Source organism: Musca domestica, unplaced genomic scaffold (assembly GCF_030504385.1).
Source record: "Musca domestica strain aabys unplaced genomic scaffold, Musca_domestica.polishedcontigs.V.1.1 43, whole genome shotgun sequence".
NCBI classification, from domain to species: Eukaryota; Metazoa; Arthropoda; class Insecta; order Diptera; family Muscidae; genus Musca; species Musca domestica.
Genome location: NW_026712332.1, coordinates 4,717,810 through 4,729,519, shown reverse-complemented (window position 1 = coordinate 4,729,519; position 11,710 = coordinate 4,717,810). Strand labels below are relative to the sequence as shown.

General features: G+C 33.5%; 2 protein-coding genes across 2 annotated transcripts; one reads left to right on the top strand and one right to left on the bottom strand.

Moving 5' to 3' along the window:
- Positions 1–6,429: 6,429 nt before the first annotated feature.
- On the top strand, positions 6,430–8,652 carry LOC101893053 (delta(3,5)-Delta(2,4)-dienoyl-CoA isomerase, mitochondrial). Its single transcript, XM_005192087.4, has 5 exons — positions 6,430–6,644; positions 6,757–6,919; positions 6,980–7,068; positions 7,128–7,663; positions 8,503–8,652. The coding sequence occupies exons 1-5, from the start codon at positions 6,590–6,592 to the stop codon at positions 8,599–8,601; spliced, it is 942 nt and encodes a 313-aa protein (XP_005192144.1). The 5' UTR covers positions 6,430–6,589; the 3' UTR covers positions 8,602–8,652.
- Positions 8,587–9,818, bottom strand: LOC101892763 (transcriptional adapter 1). The gene is made up of 2 exons (XM_005192085.4): positions 8,838–9,818; positions 8,587–8,768 (listed from the first exon to the last, which is right to left on the bottom strand). The coding sequence occupies exons 1-2, from the start codon at positions 9,680–9,682 to the stop codon at positions 8,642–8,644; spliced, it is 972 nt and encodes a 323-aa protein (XP_005192142.2). The 5' UTR covers positions 9,683–9,818; the 3' UTR covers positions 8,587–8,641.
- Between the last annotated feature and the right edge of the window lie 1,892 nt (positions 9,819–11,710).

Genomic DNA, 11,710 nt, shown 5'->3' with positions numbered 1-11,710 from the left:
ATTGCCTGAAGTTATTTCCAAGGTATCAAAATTCAAAACTTCCAGATCAATAAAAAATAATTTGGATACAGGTCTTTTCTTGGTGACTCTTAATCCTGGTAAATCATTAAGCGACATTTCCCATATTAAATATTTACATAAGCAATCGCTTACATGTGAAAGACCAAACAAGAAAAATAACGAAATACAATGTCGCAGGAGCCAAGGATTGGATCATATCTCGAAAAACTGCGGCTCTCAATATAATTGCGTAAAATGTGACCAGAAACATGCACCAGGAGAATGCCAAAGATCAAAGTCGGATTCCTCTGATCCATATTGCATTAATTGCCGATCTAATGGACATCCCGCAAACTGGAGAGGTTGTCCTGTATTTAAAAAATATGCAGCTAAGAGAAGAGAACGCATTCAAAACGCCATAAACACTAAAAAAGCAGCAACAGTCATGTCATTTCCAACAATTATGCAACAGCAGAAAAAACATTTGCAAGTCATTTTCATCCTACGAAGAGCCATAGTAGTAAACCATCAATTATTGACGAATTTTTAAAATTGTCAACTATTTTCTTGCAACCAGAGGAACGAAACCTAGAGCAAGAAATAAACATATTTCTGGCAGAATTCAACAATATGTCAAAGAGTAAAGCTAAAGACGAATTCATGCGTCTTTTAAAAAAAGTTAAGGATACTTATGGTCCATAGGTTCTTAAAATGTTTAACCTTCAATGTTCGGTCTCTTGTGGCTCGCAGTCGTCAGATCGAGCTACATAAATATCTTTCCGAAAACAAAATTGATATTGCATTTATCCAAGAATGCCATCTTCGAAGAAATAAAAAAGTTTATATGAAGGGTTACACATTTTTATATGACTACTCAAATATTGGCGTGGCAGTACTTTTAAAAAATGACATCAATTACAAGCGCACTACAGTTGAGGATATAAATTTTAATGCAGTCTTTATTGAGATTGAGACAAAAAAAGAACAATTCAATGCAGAAATTTTTAATAGGTTCGCTTTATATTTCAACCAATTTCAACACACAATACTTAATCGATGGTCTAAATAATTGTCTGCAGTTTACTAATAATTATGATGGATTTATTTTTGGAGGGGATCTTAATTCTAGACACACGACATGGGGTGATATAATGGACAACACCAATGGAAGGACACTTTACAATTGGTTGCTTGATATTGCCACAGACGTTACTCGAATATGTGACTCTTCTCCTTCATACCCTAATGGTCCATCTTATTTGGATAATTTTTTGGTCAGCCCAAAACTGATAGATACTGATGCAGGCAACTACAAAATAACCAGTATTCCCTCATTTTCTGACCATTACCCTCTCAAATTGGATTTTTCTTTCAATACAGGTGGTATTATCCTCAAAACTCCCAGAGTGGTTGTTTCTTATAAGTCCACGGATTGGAGTATGTTTCGTCGACAGTTTGATTCTGCGTTGGAATCCATTTTACCACCTGCAAACAGAAATCTTGTTAATAATGAAGTTGACAATTGCATAAATATCTTTGAAAATACCTTTCATAACATACACAAACAGCACTGCAAAATAATTGAAGTAAACAATCACCAAATATGAAAATATAAATAGGTTTTATAAAATCAAAGATCAATGGCAAAAAGACCTAAAAAAATATTTCATCGAAATGGCAAGAGACCAAATTTTGAATATAATATATTGTCCAAACAAATACAGCTACTCAAAGACATTATACGGGACCTTCTTTACAAAGAGCAGGCTAAAGTTTTTAACTCTAAATTAAAAAATATAAAACCCAGTCCATCAGCTTTCCAACAAGTCAGCAAACTAATTGAAAAATCTAAAACACAATTTTGCCAACAGCTACAAATATATAATGTGGCTTTTACTACAGGTAGAGAGATCGCAAACGCGTTCCATGACTATTACAGCGACACATTCTGTGATAATATTCCAGAGTTACCACCACCTAACATTGAATCCCGAATACAAAGTTATTTCAATCCAATTGCTATCCATATATACACATTTGATGATGGATTTAAATCATTACACAATTCAGACAACTACCACTTTACAAATGTATCATCTATAAAAACGCACATTGTAAGTCTGAATAGAAAAAAATCGACCGGTCTAGATGGAATATCAAACTATATACTAAAGAATTTTTCTGATGAATCTTTAAAATTCTTAACAATTATATTCAACAACTGTTTGAATAATGGATACTTCCCTAAGTCATGGAAAATTGCAAAAATTATACCAATCAAGAAGAAAATTAACAGTATAACACCTCAAGAGTTCCGTCCAATATCTATGTTATCCAATATTGGAAAAGTTTTTGGGAGAATTCTACGAGAAAAATTAGAAAATGAGTTTGTGATACATCCGATTCCCGGCTGGCAATTTGGCTTTAAAGCGGCACACTCAAAAAACCATGCATTATTGAAGTTTCGTGAAGACGTAACAAGTAACCTGAGAGAAAATATCTGCACTGTAGCGATTTCCCTTGATATTCAAAAGGCTTTCGACTCTGTGTACCACAAGGGGATAATCTATAAATTAATACAACTTAGTGTGGACCCATTATTAATCAAAATTCTCCAAAATTTCTTGACAGATAGGAAATTTACTGTCACAATTAATGATTGTCTGTCCAGTTTTGGATCTATATCGAGTGGAGTTCCTCAAGGCAGTGTCCTGTCGCCCCTTCTATTTAATCTTTTCCTTCACGACTTCCCCCATCAAACAGAAAATTCAAAAGCCATATTGTATGCTGACGATTGCTTGGTATATAGTCACCATAACTCACCCACTGAAGCCTTAAAGCAAGCCGCTCTTCACCTTGGCGATATAAGTAAATATTATAAAACATGGGAAATTACAGTAAACGCAGCTAAATCGGAAGCAGTATGTATTAGAAACGCATATGGGAAATGTCATAGAAGCGTTGTTCCCGAAGCGAAGAATCTGTGTCTCTTACTGGATGGCATAGAATTTCCATTCCGAGATTCCTTCAAATATTTGGGAATACATATAAATAAATTATTTAAATTTAATGAACACGCCAGAGCATCATTGAAAAAGGCCAAGATAACTGCTGGACGTTTGTCCACATTAATGTGCAATACTTATCCGCCGCAAAATACTAAGCTGCTACTTTATAAAGTTGCAATCCGGCCAATTATTGGATATGGATTACCAATTTGGTTCACCATTTCGCCATATGTAGCTAAAGAAATTGAGACGTTTGAGAGGAAGATTTTAAGAAAATGTGTTGGTCAAAACTTTCAAAATCCAACTAAAAGGTTCTCTAACCATCACATTTACAGCACCGCCAATATTGTGCCATTTTGCAGCTATGCCCTAAACCTGCAAAAAAGATTTGTAGAAAACTTAGCTGCACATGACAACATTCTGTTGAATGAATTATTTACTGCTGAAGAAAATACAAATTGGACAGAAGCTGCTTACCTTTCTACTATATGTATCATAAATGTAAGATTTGACAATGATTCTGGGCAATATTCAACACCAAACTTTTTCACCAAGACAATACCTGGAATGCACAGGGGATAATAGTATTAAATAACAAATCTGTGATATTTACATTACTAGGCTTAAGATCTCCCACAATAGTACTTTATTTTATTGTGTATGTCCCTTCCTTTGTCATAAGGTATCGAGAATGTATAATTAGCATACTTTTGCAATCACTGATTATATTAGCAAATCGCTTTTCGATGTTATTGCATATTCAATTTTCAATTTGTACGTACTTTATTTTGTTTATTTTAAGTTCATCGTAAGTCAACAATTTAACGATATGTTTTTATTTATTTTAGCTTTAAGTGTTAATTATTTGTAAGATTTTTGCAGACAATTCGCTCTGCAAGTCAATTGAAAGATTGGGAGCAAATCTTAAAACAAAATTTTCACGTTTGTTTACATCACATTTTTATTACAATTTCATTTTGGCATGAAGCCCGTACGAATATCACAGTGCAACAGAACAAATGATTATAGTTCCGTAATTTAACATTGTTATCGATAAGTTCAAACATATAATGTTATCGTAATCTGAAAAAGTCTCAATAAATTTTACTTACTTACTTACTTACATTTATATTGTTTGTGGAAATTAAGCCAAGTAATTACGCGTCTCGGGGACCATTGCAACAGCCCCGAAATGTTTATACAAGTCCACAACTGTAATATCTTCTACGTCATCGACAAATACCACTAATATTCCAGCCAATTTTGGTAACCGGAGGTTACACCGACTCCAGCACATGGCACAACAGTAGCAAGTGTCCCCGATCAAATAGTTTTAAAGAAAGGACATAGCACAAATATCGCCACCAGTAAAACTCCTTTAAGAATGCCCAGCAATCAAGCCAGGAGCCACTTGGTGGATACCAAACCTCTCTTGGTAGCAGAGCCGATGCAAATTCCCCAAACCATACAAAGAGTTTTCACAGACTACAGAAGGCTGGTGGAGCTGCGGCTAGTGGAAGTTTAGATAAGACCAACTGAGTCATAGCTCTCGTGAAAAGTTGAAGCACCAAAGTAAAATGGCTATACAATAGAGTCAGGCCGTAAAGGGGTTGCATGGACCCATATAATGCTGCATGGACCCATATAATGTTGCATGGACCCATATAACCTTTGATTACAGTGATTCTGGAATGCAGCTTCAGGCCATGACAATTCTCACGTTTCATTGGTTTCCCTAAAATTGGGCTAATTCAGCATTACAACAACTTGTTTTGACATTTAAAGGTGCCATCAGCTGGGGTGATGCGACTACCTGGTAGATTTACCTTGCCAAATCCCATTTATTAGGTAGTGTAAAGAGCGAATTGCTTAAAAACAGCTGATTTATTCCTTCGAGCTGTCAAAATTTATTTTGAAGCAAAAAATATTTCGCCTTCGTCTTTCTTCTTTTTGTGGCGAATTGCAAACAAACATAAACACGGCACAATTTTTATTTCCCAAAAGCAATAATTGTATTTTTGTATTAGATATTAAAAATTAGTCGTTGGATAATGCTGTTGGCTTTGTGTTGATGGCCAGGAGCAGGGAGGCGTAAGTTTTACCTGGCAATTTGTGTTTCATTTGGCTCTTGTGTCTACGTCCTTTGGAACGGAGAAAAAAATTACATTTCCATTCAAACTATTTTTTGCAAACCTTGCAGACATTCATTTTTTACTTGTAATATTTTATAATCACGTGAAAGCAATTGTGCAGAATTAGAAAATCAAATTTGAATTGTGTATACCAATATCCTCAGCATAACTGTAAACATTCGATGATGACAGTTTGTCATATTTTGCAGCGAATTCCAGATATAACCAAATCTATTTTGACAGAATGGGTGAAATCAGCTGGGCTAATCGGAGAACTTAATGGCTAAGTACATAAGAGGCTTGAAGTCATGGCTAGGCATATTTTGTAACATTTCACAAAGGGATTACAGAGCCGCACTAAAATCCAGCCGTCGTTTTCCATTATAATTTGACATTAATATGCCTAGCCATGACTTCAAGCTTCTTATGTACTTAGCTCTTTAATAATTGGGCTATGGCATGGTAGAAGAATATAGGTAGACGCGTTGAATGAAAAATTATTTAAATTTGTAAAAACTGTTGAAAAACTCGAATTATAATAGCCTCCGAATGACGTAGTAAAGAAAACATATAAAAATCTACTTATATTTTTTTTTTTTTTTGTATAATTGACCTTTGATCAATATATTTTCTTCTGGTTTTTCGTTTGGCTCGAGGTCAGAATTTAAAAAACAGACGAATTTGTTTTTTTAAATGTACCTCCTAATAAACGAATGAACTACAAAACTGACACGGAACATTGTGCACAAATTTATAGAAATGTCATCGAAAAGCATAAGAAAAATTAGGTGGAAAATTCGAGTAAAAAGGAAAGGATGGAAAAGCTGCATCAGAGAACTTAAAAACAGAAGAGTTAAAATCCAATGTAATTATCGTTATAGTGTTTTGTTTTATTTATTTATACTAAATGTTAATTGTTTTTTCAAGTCAAATCCCTGATGATGACTATCGAAGATAGTCGAAATATCGGACAAATAAATTAATATATAAAAAAAACAAATTCGTCTGTTTTTTAAATTCTGACCTCGAGCCAAACGAAAAACCAGAAGAAAATCTACTTATATTTGAAAAACATTTAATTTTTTTGACATATCAAGGTTCCTAAGCGTTGATGAATCTACCTGTATTCTTCTACCATGGGCCATGGTATATGCCAAGGCAATTTCGCCTTGTTATCGATATTTCCACTTTGCGTATTTGGGTAATACAGTCGTACAAGACATTTTACCACGTCGGGTATTAGGTAAGCCTCTTAGAGTAATAATCTACATCGCCGATAATTTTATCAATGCTACATCGTTAAACTAATGCCATACGACGCGCAGACATAACATTCAAATAAGGCAAATCAAAAGTAGTGTTGATATTAATACTGCCTGCCGCTATATATTGAAATCTAAATAACATTAAGCTCCAACAATCTTCTATTGAGCAATATTTTGATAGACCATGATGTTAAACAATCTTTGTAAAGTTGGCACTGCCGTATCTCGCAATTTATTAGGTAAACATCTTTTTGTTTATAACATAATTCACTGTTACTAAAGTCCAGTCCAAAGTTCAAACAACCTACTCGAATAGCCAGTCATTTTTTTAACTTGCAATAACGTTTTTAGCTAACTCCACTGTACGCAAAATGTCTGGAAAAATTCTATCCGTGAATTCGGCAAATATGGACGAATATAAAACGTTAAATATTGCTGTTCCAAAACCCTTCGTCTTCAGTGTCGAACTGAGCAGGCCTAAACGCTACAATGCTATTAACAAGGAAATGTGGATGTAAGTTATGCTTGCCCCATGCTTGTTTCCTTTTTAAACTAATTTGTGCGACATATTTAGAGAAATTAAGAATTGCTTTGAAGGGTTAAGTGCAAATCCCGATTGTCGCGTTATAGTTTTATCTGGATCTGGTAAACATTTTACAGCAGGTATGTACAGTAGATTTAGTAGTAGGACTATTAATGTCTCAAGATTAAAATATTTATAGGAATTGACCTAACAGATATGTTGCAATTGGGACAAGAATTGGCCGAAGTGGAAGATGTAGCACGTAGAGGTGCTTATTTAGAACCGTTGATAAAGTTATACCAAGACTCTATGAGTTCATTGGAAAAATGTCCTAAGCCAGTAATAGTTGTTACACACTCCGCTTGTATTGGAGCTGGTATTGATTTAATTACAGCTGCGGATATACGGTACTGTACACAAGACGCATTTTTCTCAGTAAAAGAAGTTGAAATCGGAATGGCTGCTGATGTGGGAACACTGCAACGCCTTCCTAAAGCCATTGGCAGCCAATCACTAGCTCGTGAACTATGTTTTACTGGTAGAAAGTTCGAAAGTTCAGAAGCCTTAAGTTCGGGATTAGTGAGTAAAGTTTTCCCTGACAAAGAGGAAATGTTGAAATCTGCGTTAGAATTGGCAGAAAATATAGCACAGAAGAGTCCGATAGCTGTGCAGGCGACAAAACAGAACCTTGTATATTCTCTAAGTCGTCCAAATCAAGAAGGATTGGATCAGATTGTAAGTACATTCGAAGTGCAAATTTGTAGTATAAATAACTAATTGACTACCAAAACATCATGCAAACATCAAGAATTCTATTCGGAAATACCGCTTTTTACAGAATGCAGCTGTAAGTGAAATGAGCTTGTGGTTGCAAACCGATGCTTTGAACTGAACACGGCATACTTGCGCAATTTATATCCTGATTCAATACAGAAAAAATTATATTGTTATTGAACGTTTTGAAAGTCAGCCCCTATTTATCAAGATAATTAATTTCAAGTAACAAATATTTAATACGATTTGGAGGGGATAAGTCAACACAAGTTGTTTAAAGTAAGGATTAGATACATTAATAATTAATGTATTAAAATCGTTGAATTTTTTAAGCTCATAGATAAGTAGTTAATGGATATGCAACCTATCTACACATGTGCTTTGTTTACTTTGAAGCTGAAAATCCAAATGACGATATCTAGAAACATAGAGACTTCTACTAACTTCTACTAATTTTTATTTCATGGTTGTTATATAAGGGAACTAAAGGTGAGGCAATTATACTCAATTTACTTGATTTAAACAACCCAACCCAAAAACTGGTCATATGTGCGATGCAATTACATTTATGCCTTGGTCATGCCTTATAGTCCAAATTAATAGTGATATTTCTTATGCAATAATAGACGTGTTCTCCATATGAATTTTTTGTCAGTGTCACGTTTTATAGAATGTGAAAAACATAAAAACTGAAAAAATGTATTAGTAATTAAATATAAATTTGCTGTGATCACATTAAAATGTATATTTCTTAGCCTTTACCACTTCTAACGTCCTTTATTTCGTTCTCTCCATTTCAGCGCGAAATGAACAAATTATACTTACAATCCGAAGATTTTGCTCAGGCTGCCGCAGCTCAATTGACGAAAGGTGACAAACCAGTATTTGCCAAATTGTAATTGTAAAACTATAGTTATATTTTTATAAATAAAGAAAAAATTAATGCATCATTTGTGTTAGCTTTTCCATATTTATGGCATACACGGAATGTGATGGTATAAGATTGTGGTCATTGAAAGCTCGCTGACAATCCTTAAGTGTTATTTTCTTTGAACTTTTATGGTAGCTGAAATTGAAAAACAAAATTGTCTCTTTTATTTCACTCTAAAAATAAAAAAAAGTACTAGTTACTTACAGCTCTTCACATGCTGAAAGGAATGTAACGTCGTCGTTAGTCCTTCGCATGAAATTGGGGGAGGTTATTTCCTTGTCCAATTCCAGAGGCCCGTCATCAAGTTTTTGTCTTGTAACAGTGTTTCGCAAGGAGGGGTCTTTTAGTGGTGCACCAACGTCGAAAAAGAATGAACCTTCTCCAGTAACTTTGTAATGCTCTTTCTTCATTATAATGGCAGATATGAGATTTTTTAGAAGAACCTGAACTGCCATAGCCACATACTCTGCCACACTATCTTCTACATTAACCAAGCCAGATTCCCATGCACCTATTAGGAACCGACCCAAAATAAATCCAGTATCTGGAAGAAATAACTCCTGTACGCAATATCTTTGTGTTGGCAATATTTGAACATTTGCCTCGGTGCCTACTGCAGGTCTTATTATTTTCATAGTATCTTCCATAATAAAATCTATAAAGTCGTACGGCTCAAATGTTACTCTGTCGCTTGTAATTCTAGAGCTTTTCTTCCTTTTTCCTTTCTTGTTGCTGCTCGTACTTCCACTGCTGCCTGGCAATCCTGCACTACTGTTTAGTCCATATACACTGCTAACTCCACCGTATGGGGACGTTTGCTGTGGCATTTGAAACGCATCAATTTTATTCAGGATTGCTATGAGAAATTGGTTGTGTAAATGCATCTTCTCAGGAGTAAGAAATTTCCGCGATTCGTAGTCGAATTGTTCCTTTGACCATTTATGACGAAACCACATTTTCATATTTCCAAGATACTTAGATGCGTTTTCTCCTAATGCAGACATTAGTGCATTTTTGGCTGTTACAACCTTGTCACTTGATTCAGCCATAATCGAATGCAGAAATGTTTAGATTGCTTGTTACTTTTATGTTTGTTTGATATGTGTAAGGCCTATATAAGGTCGGCCAAGAAGACTACATTGGCAACAGTTTGACAATAAGCTGAGTAGTTTTTACACTATTGTGATTTGACTCGCTTTGATTTTCAAATCACAATTATGTTTTGAACGAGAACAATTGTAAGATTCACTGAAAGGATCGATCAGAACTAGTTTTAAACTTTTAGTTTAAAAGTATACAAAATGATATGTTATTACTGGTAGCAGCGAACTCCAGCTGATTTGACTCTATAGTAAAACTAGATTCAAATTCAATATGAAATTTTGAAATACTTAAATAGGTATACACTTTTTTATATGAAATTTCACTACAGTTCAATGCAAACATTTTTTGCTGATAGTAGCAATAGTAACCTGTTATACTTTACAAAACACCAACAGCGTTGGTGCGGATCCTTTTATCGCTGTTAAGGTACTTTAGTCGTATATGTCAAGATTCCTAGAAATGCAAGATGTAGAATACTTTATGTATATATGCAGTTTAATTTCATTTTGAAAGGGATAATTCTTTTTCCACAATTTTTTAAAGTTGAAGTTGTGAGAGGTTTGGACCAATAGCATTATGCTATTATTATGGAAGTATTAAAATTAAATATTATAATATATATTGTATATTATTATAAGAACAAATCTTCTGCATTTTATATATTACAAATTGAAATTCCAAAAATGTACATTTTTGAAATTAAAATAATTTATTTAAAATTAATGGTTTTGTTTCAATTTTTGAGCATTTTATTCTGCTGTTATGTTTGTTGTATAACAACACTTGGTGTTACCAATATTATTCTACCATGGTATTATGGTACTATGGTACAATAAAAAGGTGAGATAGAGCTACTAGCTGGTTACAATTTTTTCTAGGTGTGCCCGACTTCTGCCAATCTTGTGCATGTATTTATTTTTCTGGAAAACAAAAACAAAATATATTCAAAATCAATTATTTTAAGAAACGTAGATTGCGGGCCACGCATTAAAGGTTTAAAAGCTTTAATGCATGGCCCGCAATTTTTCTATGGATTTGAAAGATGGAACAGTTTAGATCATATCAAGGCATTTCTTCACTTTTCACGCTTAAAATGGGGAAAATATTAAATAGTGGAAAACAACTTGTTGCATATAAATTTGAATAATTCTGACAGTGCTGAATTTCTGTATTTTTATGGGCATATTTAGAAGAAAATTGTAATCAGCTGGTATTTCTATATTACCTTTTTATTGGACTTTGGCTTGAATTAATTTCACCTATGAATAACATATTTAAAAAAATCTTCTGTAAAAAAAATTAATATTTTGTTCATATGTTATTTTGTGGTGTGTTCTCAATAAATGTTACCAATTATATCAAGTTTGCATGAATTAATTGCACGTCCACGTCTAAAATGTCAAAAATATTAAAAAAATCTTCTGGCAAAAAATTATTTAAAAATATTTTGTTCATAGGTTATTATGAGAAACACATCTTTCTCAATAAATTTTATCAATTTTAATAAGTTTTCATTTAACATTTATAAAATGGTTCAATAAGAAAGGTTGCTCAACTTCAAAGAAACTAAAAAAATGCATCTCTGTGCTGGAGTGTCGAATCGACTTCGTAAATCGTAAATATGCAACAGTAAGTTTTGTTTATTTTTCATTTTCTAACAAAATTCTTATATTGGGAAAACCTTCGAAACAAGAATGGAATTTTTGGGTTATTCCACAAGATTGAATCTAGAATAATATGACGTAACAATATTGTACAATGTATTGCCCATTAACATCGAAAATGTGAATTTATTTTGTAACCGAATTTGAAATAATTTCAAATTATTGTATTTTTTATTCAAAACAATACACACACATACACATAATGTGTGCATGTTTTGGCAGAATAAGGGCACCAAAAGAAAAAATTATATTTAGAGAGTAGTTTTGTTCAATCTTCTGTAATTGTGGCATGATACTAAACATGGTACA

Coding starts and splice junctions, on each gene's coding strand:
- LOC101893053 (XM_005192087.4), top strand. CDS start 6,590: ATGATGTTAAACAATCTTTGTAAAGTTGGCACTGCCGTATCTCGCAAT. Junction 6,645..6,756: donor CGTATCTCGCAATTTATTAG/GTAAACATCTTT, acceptor TAACGTTTTTAG/CTAACTCCACTGTACGCAAA. Junction 7,069..7,127: donor TGGTAAACATTTTACAGCAG/GTATGTACAGTA, acceptor AAATATTTATAG/GAATTGACCTAACAGATATG.
- LOC101892763 (XM_005192085.4), bottom strand. CDS start 9,682: ATGGCTGAATCAAGTGACAAGGTTGTAACAGCCAAAAATGCACTAATG. Junction 8,769..8,837: donor CTTTCAGCATGTGAAGAGCT/GTAAGTAACTAG, acceptor TTTCAATTTCAG/CTACCATAAAAGTTCAAAGA.